General features: G+C 50.3%; 1 protein-coding gene across 23 annotated transcripts in view; it reads right to left on the reverse strand.

Annotated features, from left to right (window-relative positions):
* Positions 1 to 15821, reverse strand: part of DYSF (dysferlin) — a 231080-nt gene that overhangs the window by 141419 nt on the left and 73840 nt on the right. For all 23 annotated transcript variants that reach the window (XM_082356259.1, XM_082356258.1, XM_082356261.1 and 20 more), the window contains 4 exons: positions 11896 to 12022; positions 8394 to 8497; positions 1783 to 1851; positions 1612 to 1655 (listed from right to left, as the gene is read on the reverse strand). In XM_082356259.1, coding sequence (XP_082212385.1) covers positions 1612 to 1655; positions 1783 to 1851; positions 8394 to 8497; positions 11896 to 12022 — 344 coding nt within the window. The remainder of the gene's footprint in view (positions 1 to 1611; positions 1656 to 1782; positions 1852 to 8393; positions 8498 to 11895; positions 12023 to 15821) is intronic.

Consider the following 15821-nt stretch of genomic DNA (forward strand, 5'->3'; position numbering starts at 1 on the left):
AATTCTTTGAGAACTGAATGGAAGATTAAGTTACAGAGAAAAGGCCATATGGATCATATCGTATTTCTAGGATTCAGGTAATAACACAAGTTTATCTGAGTTTTCTGGGAAGAAAGCACTTTTCTGGATAGGAACTTGCAGCAACAGAATGCTTTCTGGCCAAGAGTTGGGTTTTGGGGCTTGGGGTTGCTTTTGGAAAATACAGCAAGTCTGAAAATAGACTCACAATAAAAATGCCACTTCAGCCTAAACCAGAGAGGCAACCACCAGATTCGGTAATGTGTTTGGATTGTACAGTATGCCGACGCCTCACGCGGCTCACAAGGACTCGGGCGAGGCCGCCCCCAACACAGGGGACGCGGCGCCCTTGTGCACGCACGCCCGCGTGCATCCACTTACACTGCCACGCACAGGCACGCACCCAGCGCGCGCACAGCGAGGTGAAGGATGGCCCTGTGGACGTAGAGCACATTGCCCCCAAACCACCTCCCACAGAGGGCCCCAGAGGCCTCTCCCTCCTCGCCCCCCTCGCACTCCCTTCCTCTCCTCTAATTCTCCCAAGCTGTCTTCTCTCGGGCTGGGGACCTGGCGCACGCTTTAATGGCTCTGTGGCCTGGGGGTTTTCCCTAGTCTCTCATTATCCTCCTGGCTGGGGGTGCCATGGGCCTGAGACCAAAGGACAACACGCTGGGAACCGCACAGCCAAGACTTTTTGGGGGCAGAGAAAGGACAACTCTCTCTTTTGGGAAAGCCTGATGTAGGGAAGGTCCTGGAGATCGCGCGTGGGGACTCCTAACAGCCCTCGGGCGTGAGAGAAGGCTCAACGCGGAGGGGTCGGCGCGGCCCGGTGGTTAAGCACACGGGCGGAGGGAGCACAGGCTTGTTCGAGCCTGGCCTCGGCTGCTTCCCAGCTGTCCCCTCGTGCAGGGTACTCAGTCTATTCAAACCTACTCCCTCATCTGCAAGGCCGGGCCGTGCCTGGAGTCAAGGTGAGCGTCAGGTGAGGTCGGGCCGTGCCTGGAGTCGAGGTGAGCGTCAGGTGAGACACGCATGTAAAGTGCTCACTGGGAGGAGGGCCTGGAGCACATAGACGCTCAGCAAGGGTTAGATACTCATTTTCTAAGATGACCGTGTGGCTCTTGCCCTCCCCTGCTGCAAGCCGGCAGTGGCATCCCCTGCTTGGGTAACCGGACCCACCTCCCCAGCCTGGAGACCCATTTCATCCTACCAACACCTGGAGCATCACAGCCCACCCTCCTGGAAGCTCTGCTCTTTCCAGCTTCCATGCCTCTGCTTATGACCCTCTCTTCATTAGAATGCCTTCATCCTGAACTTCCCAAAACCCCACCTCCTCCAGGAAGCCTTCCTGGCCCCTCCTGGCCTCAGGGATCTCTGGTTCCTGGAGCTGTTCCAGCCCCGCCTGGTTGCCCTCGAGCAGGGCTGTAAGCTTCCCAACAGCCCACACCCTCTCCTTCTCTGGCCTCCCCCAGAGAAGACTACCTCACCTGAAACAGACTCTCCCACTTCATGCAGACTGAACAAAAGGAAACCGAAGGACCAAGTGACCCCTGACAACAGCCACCTCTAAAGATCCCAGGACGCAGAACTCACCAGTCTATGACACGAATCCTCATTTTCTCACACATGGAGGGAAACTAAGGAGGGAAGAGAGACAGGTTGGGTGGGGTCCTTCTGAAGAAGCAGAAGTCCAGGATGCGGGCGGGAACTGGGTAGGTTGGGAGTCCAGGCCTCCTGGGGTGGGCTTATGGGGGTGAGGCTCACCATGGCAGGCACTGTGATGTTCTGGTTCCACTGAGGGTTGGCCGTCTTCTCCAGGATCTTGCTGCAGAGCTAGAAGACACAGAGCACAGGTGGATGGAGCTTTGAGGGGACTCTGGGCTCCCTCGGAGACCACCACACCAGCCAGCAGCCATTCTCTGCCATGCTGGCCACCCTTTGGGCTGGGCAGAAGGCCCTGGGGGTCAGGGAGCCTGGTGCAGTGGGCTCAGACACAGGGAATCTTTCTAGAGACAAAGCTCAACGGTAGGTCAGACCCAATGGGGCATGGGGTGGAGGGAGTTAAGAGGGATAGATTGTTTGACTGTCACAACCCTTCTTCCTTATCTCATACCTCTGGCTGGAAATTCTCCTCCCTCACCTCCCATTATGACCATGACCCTAAATATGGGGCCCTGAGTCCAGACCAGCTTTCCCAGGAGTCCTAGAGTCTGAGGCAATCCCCTTTGCCCATCAGCCCAGATCACCTGCCCCTTTGGAAGACTGTGAACCCAGGAGATTAGAGATGGAGGGAGGGGGAGAGGAAAGGGGAGCGGGAGGGCCAGGGCAGGGGGCCATGCACCTGCATCTGAGAGAGGAAAATTCAGTGAAGACACAAACCTCATAAGCCACAGTCTGCCTCCAGTCAGCCCTGCTCATAAGACTGGGTTTTCCACAAACAAGAAACCTAGCAGAGGTGGAAACCAGATCCAAACCAGCGGCTCGTGTGTTCTACTCTGCCCTGGGAGTCCCCAGGGAGGCACCAGGTCCCTTAGCCAGCCCAGCGCATCCTGTACCCACACGGGGCAGCAGGTGAAGGCTCTGCTTCAGACATACAGATCCTGGAAGGTGTGTGTGTCCTACACACGGAAACAGTGAGCAGCCTTCCTCAGAGCATTTACTGCGGGCCCTGACTGTGTGAAGCATTTACATGCATTTTCTCATCTAATGAGCACCTGACCAGACTGAGGGCTTTGGGCCCTCCATCAACTGAGGGTGTGGCCTCCCTAGGGGCCAGGACTTGGTCTCCATCCCTGATCCACCCAGTACCAGCCCCTGTGCCCACCATCCCCTCCTCCCTGTGAGAAGAGCCCAGGCAAAGTCTGGGGGCAGGGATGGGTGCCGGGATTTGGCCCTTGTGTGAGCAAAGAAAGGAGTAAGGAAAGAAGAGATCCGACAATCAGATGGAACAAAAGGCAAAGTGGGACACACAGTTCTCAGGAATGGGTACACAAAGGGCTGTAAAGCACACAGAAAGATGCTTAATCTCCCTCATAACAGAAGAAACAAAAACAAAATGAATGAGATACCATGTCTCATCTATCAGATTCACAAAAATCTCTAAAGCCTGACAGCCTTCTCTTGGCAAGGCAATGGGGAAACTGCACGCCAGGATTTTGCTGGTGGGAAAAGAGAACAGCCCAACCCCTCCAAAGGGCAACTGGCCACTATCTTTCAAAATTACAAATGCAAATGCCCTCTGACCTACCAGTTCTACCTCTAGACAGTATCCTACAGAAAGACTTGCACCTGTGCAGAATAACACGTGTATGAGGTTATTCACTGCAGCATGGCTCCAACTAGGGAGGATGTGGAACAACCCACGTGTCCACCAACAGAGGACAGATTAGATAAAGTGTGATCCATCCACAGAATGGAGCACTATGCAGCCCTAGAAGAATGAAAGAGCTCTGTGATATGAAACAACTTCCAAGTTATATTATTAAGTGAAAAAAGCAAGATGCAGAACAGTGAGTATCATGTGCAACCGTTTGTGTTAAAGGGGTAAAAGGTAAGAATTTGTGGTCAGATGTGTGCAGCATATGCATAATTAAGCCAGAATGATGCAAAATGATGGATGCATAAATGTATATGGTGTGCATAATAAATGTATTACCTAATTCAAAACTTAGATGAACAAAAGTTTAAAATAGGAAGGAAGGAAGGAAGGGAGGGAAGACTCTTTAATCAGACACAGCTGAGAGACCCTGGCAACATCACTCCTCAGCTCCCTGGACAAGGCAGCACAGGTTGTCCCCACCCTCCCCCAGCCCTGCCACAGGTAGTCGAAGGCCTCCCCAGCAATCGCTTCCTCCGGGCTGCCCTTGGAGGCTCCCCGTGAGAGAGCCACCGAGATGTGGGTTTGGGAGCCTGAACACAGCAGCTTCCCCCCACCTAGGCCAGCACTGCCTCTGGCCCTAGAAGTCCCCAGCTGCCTTCCCACACCCTGCTTCACTCCCCGCACTCAGCCAAGGCAGCACCAAGCTTCCTCTCCTCCTCCTCCTCCCCTTCTCTCTCCCCCTCCTCCTCCTCCTCTCTGAGCCTTTTTATTTTTTAACCCTCTTTCCCTTCCTGATGGAGTGTATTTATTACACCCTTTCTGGAGGGCTATTTTGGCCACCTGTATCAAATACTTAAAAATAAGCATGCCCTCTGACCCAGTTCTAGAAACTTTCCCATGGAAAACCAATCAGAGTGTAGACAGAGTCCTGTACACTGATGTTTGTCACAGAGTTGTTCATAAAAGAGGGAAATTGAAAAAAAAAAAAATCCAAAAATAGATTAAAATTTATGTTATATCGTCTCATGGAATATTATGCAGCCATCAAAGCCATCAAAAAATTGACTTCAAAGACTATTTAATAACCTAAGGAAATGTTAGGTGATAAAAGCACTTTACCAAACCACACAGATATAGTGGATTCTCATTACTGGCGGTAGTTACACATTCTAACTACACATTGTAAGTCACCAAGGACATGAGCTGATGAACACTGAAGCATTGCTCCTAAGAGAAATACAGGGTTAGGTTCCTGCAAGCCTCTGTCACAACATTTTTTTTGTCAACTCACCAATAACCTTGTTTTATGTGTGTTTCTGTTTCAAAACACTGTTTTTTTAATTATATATTGTGGATTCATTAACATTGAACTCACAGCCAACAGCACTCGAACTCATGCCTGAATGAAGCTTACCTAATAGATAGTTTCTCCATAAGGCACGTCACAGCCTTCTTACACAGAGAAATACTAGACAGCATTTCAGCACTACACTCCAGAGCCATTGTAAACACTGAAATCACCAGCAAAAAGCCCAAAAAATGCAAAACGCATGACACTAAATAGAGGAGGAAAAGGACACATTTACACCATGAGAGCTGAAACAAGAAGGGAATCACATTGTTTCAGCTCAGCTGGCAACATGCACCTCAGCTGACTCAAATTGTTCACAGCTTTGCAAATGATCACCAAAGCACCCTAAGGATTAATTTTGGGTTACAAATAAATTTTAGCGAGTAGGCAAATATGCAAATACAGAATCTGTGAATAATGAAGATCAACTGTATTCTGAATCCAATTTTTTTTTCCATTGGGGTGGGGCAGGGCCAGGGTTGTTGGGGGGGAGCGGGTGCAACAGAGAGAAGGAGTGAGAGCTACAGGGAGGAAAACATACTAGCAGGAGATATAAACAAATGTTAACAGTGGGCATCTCCAAGGTGGTGTGCAGAAATGTGCTTAATTTTTTTCATTTTCCTTGCTTTTCTCTGATTTTTTCATCTTTTTATGATTAATAGGTTTTACTCTTGGAAAATAAAAAAGTTGCTTTAGTCTCCCACTCTGCCCTCCAAGTACCTCCCCTGTCCTTGCCCTATACCATGAAGAAGTGTGATATGTGTGTGTGAGTGAGCACACACACAACCGTCTATCTCAGTAGCTTGGCCAAATCAGGTATGGTTCACATCTTAGATAACAGTGCCACCAAGCGTCCATTAGAGGAAATGCAAAGAGGGCCAGGCTTGGGTGAGTAGGCACACAGAGGACAAATCCCCAGGGCTTTTCATTTCAGAAAAGGATGAATGAGAAAAAGTGACACACCAGAGACAGAGAGAGGACAGGCAGGATGACACAGGTGATAAAGGTAGCAGACAGAGTTGGGGGAAGCCATGACGAGGTGGCTGGGGCAGAGAGCAGGGGACACAGAGACCCGGGGACCACCAGAAGATGGAGGGTCTCAACTGCCTCCTTCATAAGCCCCTTCCTTCTAGAGGGAAAATGGAGGGTGCAGCTTCATTCAGGAGCCCAGCCACCAATCAGCTTTATATATTCCCTGGCCTGGGCGCGGTCCCCTACCTCTATCACCTTCCCCAGACATCTGCACCTTCCTAGAAAAATCCCCAGGGCCAGCCAAGGGCATCTCAGAACAGGAGAAGACCTAGAGAGATCAAGGTGCTGGCAGGGACCCAGTAGCAGCTAGGAGCCCCAGAGCTCTGCGACTCAGCTCCAAGGAAAGCCACTGAATTTGAAGGCAGGTCGGTCTTGGTTCTAGCCATCATCACAGCACCCTACCATGTTGGGAATGTGGAAGAAAAACAATCTTGAGACATGACTTTCCCATCTGTCAAGCTGGGAAAATTGATCCCGGTCCTTGCAGTAAGTGTTCAGCAGGACTGTCCAGCCAACCTTCCTGCTTCCTTCCTGCCTTCATTCATCCCGTCACGGTCCCTCCTAAGGGCATCAGACTCTGACCCTATGTCTTTCCAAAACGAATCTAAGAGATTAAGTGAAAAAGAACACTGCAAAGTGCTGTGTGAATGGGAGCCCACACCACCTCCATCATCACCCTAGGCTTTTAGCGTTTGTTGTTAAGCTTGTAAATGCCTCCCCAATTGTCCTATAACACCTGCGTATCTCCCCCTTCCGGCCTCTGCCTCTGGAGTAAAGCAGAGCCGGCTGCACCCGCCCTCCACTCGGCTCGGTTCAAAGCCCTTCTCCTCCTAAAGCCCTCCTCCTCCGCCCGTTTCCAATTTTCCTGTTAACACCCAAGTCATCCGCCTCAACTCGCCGGAGCCTGGCGCTGCGGCCGGCCGGTGGACCTCTGGGCCAGGACGGCGGGGCCCCGGAGGGCGCTACCCCACCCTGCCAGCTCCCTGAGGTCGGCACGAAGCTCAGAGGCGCCTCGGCAGGGTTCCGGGAGCCGGGGCGGAGGCTGCGCCTTCCGGATATGTCATTCTCCCCTATTTCCAGTATTTCCACCAGTCTCTGCTCTGAGGTTACAGAGTAAACGAAATCGGGCTGTTTCCCCGAAAGTCAGAGGAACAGATGCTAACAAACACCCGAATGCAACGGAAAACGGGCTAAAAGAGGGCCGTGCAATCGGCCGCGCGGAGCCCCGAGGGCCGAACTAGCACATCAGGCCTGTGTGGGTGTCGGAAGCTAAACCTTGAACGATGCAACACACTTGGTGCGGGGCGGGGGTGGGGAAAGGGCCAGAAAGGACCCCAGAGTGCACAGGCCCGGGCAAAAGCTAGAGGCGTGACCGCAGGGCAGACGAGAGGACACACGGGCGACGTGCGGGCTGTGCGGTCTGTACCCGCACGCCCCCCCCACCCCCACCCCGAGCGAGCCAGTGGGGCTGAAACCCGCTCAATTCGGCGCCGCTCCAAGCGGGCTGCAGAGCTGCGTCCGCCCAGGAGGGGGCGAGATGTTCCGCATTCTCGCAAAGACTGTACAAGCTAATATTGGCCGTGGAGATGAGGCGAGAAAGTTCGGCTGGGTGAGACCTGGTCAACCAGGTTATGCGGTTTGAACTTCATTTTACAGACAGGACTGTGTTTTACACTAAATATGCTGGTAGATTTCTATGGGGAGAACCCGGACAAGAGAACGGACCCAAGGCTGCTGTGTTGCCCTGGGGAGAGATGACAGTGACTAGGGGCATAGAGACAGGAAAGGACCTCGGGATTTTTGAAGGCAAGAGCTAGGGGTGGCACGTTTGATGTACGGCGGTCAAAAAAGAGGGACGAATCAAGGCAGGCCCACATTTTCTGCCTTTGACGGTGGTACCTGATTAGGATGGCGGCTTCTGGAAGTGGGGCGGTTTGGGACAGCAGATGACTCCTTTAAAGGGCGGGAGGGGCAGAATATAGAGACCTGAAGCGGCATGGGGAGGTCTGTGTCTGAAGAGGCGGGTCAGAGTTAAATAGAGCTGTGGATTCCTCTGCAGAGAGGTGATGGCTGAACCCTGGGAGTGGCTGAGGCTTCGAGGGAGAGCCTGGAAAGTGGGCAAAGCCACCCCTAAGGTGGGATGGAGGGAGGGGCCCAGGCAGACATCAAGAGGGACTGGAGCAACAGCCCTGCCTCTGGGCAGGAAGGAAGAGAGGTACATGATCCCTAGGGCCCCCACCAGCGTGGCCGAAAGGAGTCTGGCCAACTCCTGCCACAACTTTTTTAAAATAATCATTATGTTTTCACTGCATCGTTTTTAAGTTTCTCTATCATTGTACCTTCACATCCGGTTTCCTGGCTATTACTTAATTTTGCCCCAAATATTCCTCTATGAATCCACTGTCCATATGTCCTCTCCGTGTCCAGCCACACCTATGTGTCTGTCTCACACACCTGAGCAGACCTGTCCTCGTGCGTGTGCATGGTAGCCCCAGACAGCTGGGCCTGCGTGTCTCACCCCATGTCCCACAATCAGCCCCCCATCCCCGGTGTGCACATGCCTCGATGGGGGGCACTGCGTGTGCCTCACTCTGTCCTGCACATCCAGTGCCCATCCACAGGGACACCCAGTCGCCACCCTCCCACAAATCCTCTTGTTGACTTGCCCCTTACCATTTTCCCCGCAAAGCTGACTTCCACGAAGGGATCCACCAAGTTCTTCTTGTTACTCTCAAAGCCAAAGATCTGCTTCACGTTGTCCATTACGGCATCGTCCACTGAGGAGAAAGACATGCTGATCACTGCCCACCTGCTCTCCCATCTTCAAAACCCCCACTTCCCACCTGTCTGTCTCCCCGCAGTTCTGGGACTCCCTGAGAGAGACGCCATGGACCCCTCAGCCCAGGGCTCCTGGGAGGAAGGACCATCTCAGAATTGCAGCTCCTGAGGGCACTGCGCTGCTTCCTTGCCCAGCTCCGAACAGCTGGTTCACTGTCCCCCCCGTTCTCAAAGGCTTTCAGAACAGGTCCGATTGATCGACTGATTAGAAATCTACATCGCTAAGAGCAGTAAATAATCCAGAAAAAGACTGGAAGTTGGGGACTTCCCTGGTGGCACAGTGGTTAAGAATTCGCCTGCCAATGCAGGGGACACGGGTTCGATCCCTGGTCTGGGAAGATCCCACATGCCACGGAGCAGCTAAGCCCATGCACCACAGCTACTGAGCCTGCGCTCTACAGCCCACGAGCCACAGCTACTGAGCCTGCGTGCCACAACTACTGAAGCCCGTGCACCCAGAGCCCATGCTCCACAACAAGAGAAGCCACAGCAATAAGCCCGCGTACCACAACGAAGAGTATCCCCCACTCACCGCAACTAGAGAAAAGCCCACGTGAAGCAACGAAGACCCAATGCAGCCATAAATAAATAAAATTAAATTAAATAAATAAATAAACTTTTTAAAAAAACTAAAATGAGGTATCACCTCACACCGGTCAGAATGGCCATCATCAAAAAAATCTACAAACAATAAATGCTGGAGAGGGTGTGGAGAAAAGGGAACCCTCTTGCACTGTTGGTGGGAATGTAAATTGATACAGCCACTATGGAGAACAGTATGGACGTTCCTTAAAAAACTAAAAATAGAACTACCATGCTATAGTGGGAATAGCAATCCCACTACTGGGCATATACCCTGAGAAAACCATAATTCAAAAAGAGTCATGTACCACAATGTTCACTGCAGCTCTATTTACAATAGCCAGGACATGGAAGCAAAGTTAAGTGTCGTCCATCAACAGATGAATGGATAAAGAAGATGTGGCACATATATACAATGGAATATTACTCAGCCATAGAAAGAAGCAAAATTGAGTTATTTTTAGTGAGGTGGATGGACCTAGAGACTGTCATACAGAGTGAAGTCAGAAAGAGAAAAACAAATGCCGTATGCTAACACATTTATATGGAATCTAAAAAAAAAACATGGTTCTGACGAACCTAGGGGCAGGACAGGACTGAAGACATAGAGAATGGACTTGAGGACATGGGGAGGGGGAAGGGTAGGCTGGGATGAAGTGAGAGAGTAGCACTGACATATATACACTACCAAATGTAAAATAGGTAGCTAGTGGGAAGCAGCCACATAGCACAGGGAGATCAGCTCGGTGCTTTGTGTCCACCTAGAGGGGTGGGATAGGGACGGTGGGAGGGAGACGCAAGAGGGAGGAGATATGGGGATATATGTATATGTATAGCTGATTCACTTTGTTATACAGCAGAAACTAACATGCCATTGTAAAGCAATTATACTCCAATAAAGATGTCAAAAAAAAGAAAAAGAAAAAGAGTAGCCCCCGCTCATCACAACTAGAGAAAGCCTGCGTGCAGCAACGAAGACCCAATGCAGCCAAAAATAAATTAATTTAAAAAAAAAAAAGAATGGAAGTTGTTATTATAATATCCCATTACTGGTGCCTGTTTGACATTTTCCTTTATATACATTAGCACAGTGATTTTCCTGAGGGTAACCAATAAGTCAATTCTGTTTAAAAAAAAAAAAAAGAATATTTAATCTATGCTGCTTCAAACCAATATTTTACTGAATTAGCCCTATTTTTTACATATGTATTTACAGATGATAGATGTGTGTATGTATGTATGTGTATATATGTTATGTATAAATGTACATATGTATATGAATGAGAAAATGAGAGGAGGGGACAGTTAACAATTGTATACTAGTCAATGTCTACATGAATACAACAGATAACAATTAGCAAATACTTGTGTTCTATTTACCCATCTATTTTTCTTTTATTTACATTTAAACAACATTTCAGATAATTCAACATAATCCCCTTCACCTTGAGCAAAGCAAACATTTCTATTTCCCCAGCCCCCTTTGGAAGCTCACCAGCCTCACTTCTGCATAGTTTCAACCGACAAACGCAGAATGTTCTAAGCCTGTATTTTAATGCCCATTACTTATTTAAAGGCTTTCCCCATGATTTTGGTTCAATTAAACTTGTGCAGAAGGAACCCATTTATTGGTGTCATTAGTCAAAGCAGAAACCCTCAAGCAATTAGCTTCATGGAAAACTCGTAAACAGGGACCCAAGTAGTCCCCAACTACTTGTTCTCGTGAACTCTGCTATGGACAGCGCCTGGCTTAATTCTGCTAATGCATGCTCCAAAATAGTGGCTTATAGCCCGCAGCAAGAGAACTACCAGGGAGCATTTTTAAACTACCAGTGTGTAAGCCCCACCCCAAACCAAGTCAACCTGAAACGCTGGAGGAAGGGCCCAGGCATCTGCACTTCCTTAAAGCTCCCAGGATGATTTAACTGCAGCCTGGGTTGACACCCACAGCTTTAGAATATTCAGCATAATTCCCCCACATTTACTGAGCACACAGGGTAGGGCTAGTACAGGGTTAGTCACTGTAAGAAATCAGGCAGTGGCCACAATGGCCTTCCTGGGATGAAGAGGACATGGCCACAGCTAGGGTGACCCACTGTCCCAGTTTACCAGGGAATGAGGACTTTCTGGGATGTGGGACTTTTGGTGCTAAAACCAGGACAGTCCCAGGCAAACTAGACACCCATGTGTCTCCACTCAGTGGAAACACTGAGCCCTTCTAACATTTCAGCAACTGCTTCCCCAGCCCAGGGTCTGCCAATTTTCAGGCTGGGGCTTCCTAGAGGAGAGAAAGAAAATCAGTGGGATCCAGCCATGAGCGCAGAACAGAGTTGAAATGGTGCTGACTCCCCAGTGAGAGCCAAGAAAATGGGTGCATGGAGTGGCCAAAGAGCCAGACAAGGCCTAGCGGATGCTGAAACAGAGCCTAGGGGCAGCTAGTACTCTCAAGATTTATTGCATCTCTGTGACTCCACCAGCATCAGTATTACTTCTCATTAATTCTGACTGTTTTTCTGTTAAGAACAGTAAAAAGCCTTGGGAAACCTAGAGAGGGTGTGAGGCTTCCCCAGGCGGCAGAGCAGAGGGAGAAATGGGCTGACACGGATCTAGTAGACCCTCGGGGTGAGGAAGCCAGGCCAAGGGGAGGCAGAGAGGGACCAGGGGACCAGCCCCTCCATCTCCTTCCCCCAGGGAGCTGAGGCAGCCCAGCCCAGTGTCCCCCCTCACAGTCACCCAACGAGGGCACCAGACTCACTCTGCGGTAAATCCTCGGCCCTGAAGACCTTCAGGCAGAAGTGCGCTCCGCGGAGGGCCACGCCCGTCGGCCTGAGCAGGTTGCCTTCAATGTCCTCCTTCTCTTCAGAGGGGTCTTTTCTCTCCAGCTACAACACAACCAAATATGATTCCTTAATGTGCCTTCGAGCACAGTGTTTTCCCTTCCTTTTCTGAGAGCTCAACCAACACACTTAAATGGTGCATCTTGGGACTTCCCTGGTGGCGCAGTGGATAAGACCCTGCTGCGCTCCTAATGCAGGGGGCCTGGGTTCGATCCCTGGTCAGAGAACTAGATCCCACATGCATGCTGCAACTAAGAGTTCATATGCCGCAACTAAAGAGCTGGCGAGCCACAACTAAGGAGACCAACTGCCACAACTAGAGAGCCCACGTGCCACAACTAAGGAGCCTGCCTGCCGCAACTAAGACCTGGTTGCAACTAAATAAATAAATTAATTTAAAAAAAAAAAAAGCATTCCTCAATCCAAAATTGCACCATTCAGGTCATGTTTATAAATAAATAAATAAATAAATGGTGCATCTTGAAGAAAGGCAGATCTCGCCCTGCCACTTCCTAGCCTGTGATCTCTGACAGGTTCCTTACCCTGAGACTCTGCTTCCTCATCTGGACAGTGGAGACAATGACACTGACCTCCCGGGCTGTGGGAGGATCAACTTCAATAACGTGTAAATGCACGTGGCACACCGGCAGGCACTCAAGAACCGCAGTCTCCTTCCCATTCCACCCATTAAAAAATAGCACAGAGGTGACAGAGGTCTAGGCCAGCCACCGTCTTCAATAACGTCTGTTCATTCACCCAACAAGTATCTACTGAGTGACTACTAAGTGTCAGTATCACACCGAGGGGCGAGGGCTGCCGCAGTGAACAAGGGGGACAGAGGTCCTGCCCCCGTGGTGCTCACCTTTCACAGGGAAAGCAGACCTTTAAGCAAATGAATGTAATAGCATGTGCTGAGTATTATGATTAGAACAGTAATAATAAAAATAATATTTATTGATTGTATACACGCTCTCATTTAATCCTGACAGCAACCCCCATGAGCAGTGGGTCTCAAGTGTGGCTATACATTAGAAACTGGAGAATCAGTGACTTCTAGACCACTGCTGTACCTTCCAACTAAAATGCAGATTCTGGTTCAACAGGTCTGGGGTGAAGCCCAAGACTCTGCATTTCAACAATTGCCCAGACGATGCCAATGCTGTGGGGTGCAAGGCCCTAGGATACCCCACTTTACAGATAAGCTAGATGAGGGTTAACATAGGCTGGATGCAGAACCAGTGAGTTTAGAAAGAACAGAGCAAGGGGGCTTGTAACTATATTGAGGGGAGGGCGGGAATAGTGTTGGTGATGTGCCAGCTTGGAGACCTGGATGATGGGATCCAGGCAGGGGCAGCAACTCATGCAGAGCGAGGGCTAACTTGGCAGTTTGAGGAACAAAAGATCCACGTGCTGCACTTGGGCAGGTGGGTGGCAGAAGGATAGGGGAGAGGTGGCATCAAGCCATGCCCAGCAGCTCACTCCTTGGAAAGCTGCCTGGACCATCCTCACTCAGTCCACAGGTAGAAACCTGCGTCAGAATCTTTGCAGCACAATTCTCCATCCCAGAATGCCTCATGTCACACAAGTGCTTGTGAAGGAATTAATTCTGCACTGATTTTCCTCAGCTCACACCTGAAGAAAATGATCATCTCCTCTGCTTTCCGTCATCCTTAACACTGCTCATTCCATTAGACAACAAGCACTGATTAAGCACCTACTGTGCACAAGACCTTTACTAGGCAAGAGGGGAGATAAAACAGTTCATATCTATTATACTGTCGCTGACCTCAAGAAACTGAGTCTCAGTGACAAAGATGGACACATTAACTGAACTAACAAAACATGGGATGGTGACCGAAAGGAAAGACTAATCAGTTTCCCTGGAGGACAAGGCAGGCTTCGTGGAGGAAGTAGCATCTGAATTGGGTCTTGAAGAACAAACTGGTTTTTGGTAGGCAGAGAAGGCATCCCAACAGGTGAAAAGGCAGGGAGAGGGATGGAAGTGCATTCTGGAAAGGGTCACATTGTCTGGTGTGGCCACAGTACGGAGTCCGTGGAAGTATGTCCCGGCAAGTGGCACTGCAAAATCAGCCTGAGGCCAAATGTTCATGGGCCTTGAATGTCATGCTAAGGATTCTGGACTTCATCCTGAAAGTAACTGGGAGGCAGGGTGGGTCTCCAGCAGTTTTTTAAGAGGAGACTCACATGATTGTACCTGAGTTTAAAGAAGATGGTTTTGGTGGTAATGTGGGGTTAACTGGAGTTACAGCAGCTGAACCTACATCTTCATTCACATAGAGGCCCAGGTAAGATATGATGGGAGCCTGACCTTGAACTCTGGTCTTGGGATGAGAGAGAGGAGAGCCGTGCACTGAGGTTGTCATGCCAACAAGACTGGCCACGTGTGTGCGTGTGGACCGACAGATGTGGGGCTGAAGGATGAGGAAAGACGCTCTGGCCTGGGGAACTAAGTGGATGATGAGTGCCATTTCCCAAGATGTCACCTAACACAGGACGGGAATCAGGTATGAGGAGTGGGCAGCGAATGATACTGGGTTTCTATATGTGAAGTTAAAGGGGCCTAAGGGACATGTTCATGTGCTTTGGTACGGGCAACTGAAACTGAGCATCTGGAGCTCTGAAGATCCAGGCTGGAGATGAGTGATTTAGGAGCCTCAGGTAGACGGAGACAGGCTTCTCCATAGACAGATAGATGCACTAAAAAATCAGACTGAGGCCAGATGTTCGTGGGCTTTGAATGTCATTGCAAAGGCAGAGCAAAGAGGCAGGCAGCAGAATTTTATCAAGCCACTGAATTTGAAAGATCCATTCCAAAAAAAAAAAAGGAAAAGAATGAGGGGAGTCATGGATGCCGAGGGAGAAGAGAGTTTCAAATAAGATGTGGGCTCCAGAATCAAACGCTGTGGAGCAACAGAGTGGATTAATGAGAGAAGAGCTCCTGGGACTTCGCGATGGATATGACCCTTAGGCCAGTGGTTCAGGGAAGGAGGCGGTGGGAAGCGCGCTGAAGGGGTGAAGGAGTGAGCATCTGGCAAAGGACTGGAGAAGAGGGACACAGGGTACTCTCAAGAACTTGGTGAACTTGGTGATGGCTGAAAGGAAGATGAAAGCAGCTTGGAGGGGAGGGGTGGGGAGAAATGGTGAAGGCAAGGGTGTTTTGAGATGGGGAAATCTGGAGCCTGGCACAGACCAGAGGGCAGGAGCCAGAGAAGAGACAGGAAGAACAAGACGGGGGTGGTATGGAGGGCACGAGCACATGCAAAGGAGATGGGGAGTGGGGAAGGGAGGGAAGATGAAGGAAGATGGGAGGTGCGCGGACGACCCAGGGAGCTTCAAGCACTCACATCACTCCCGCTGTGCAGCTCTGTCTAAGGGGGACCGAGGCCGGAGCTTAAGACCAGGAAGTTGTTTTGTTTTGTTTTTTTTAAGTTTTTTTGGCTGTGCCACGTGGCTTGCAGGATCTTAGTTTCCCTGACCAGGGATCGAACCCGTGCCCTCGGCAGGGAAAGCGCAGAGTCCCAACCACTGGACCGCCAGGGAATTCCCGACTAGAAATTTTGGAAACAGCCACTGTGGAGGATGGGATAAGGAGTAGACCTCACCCAAGTAAAGGAAGACGTTGACAGCAACTCAGGTGACTTTCGCCACTAAAGCTGACCAAGGAGTGGTGTGGACAGCGTGTCGTGGGGAGGGTGGGGGACACGAGGTGTGGCAGCAGACCCCAGAAGCTAGTGAGCACAGAGTGAGCGTGAGGATCGGGGATGGGGGCCAGGCTGCAGGAGGGAGTTGATGGGCTGGGAAACTGAGAGGGGTCAGGGCTGTA

Source organism: Balaenoptera borealis (assembly GCF_965194805.1).
Source record: "Balaenoptera borealis genome assembly, chromosome: 15".
Classification (NCBI taxonomy): Eukaryota; Metazoa; Chordata; class Mammalia; order Artiodactyla; family Balaenopteridae; genus Balaenoptera; species Balaenoptera borealis.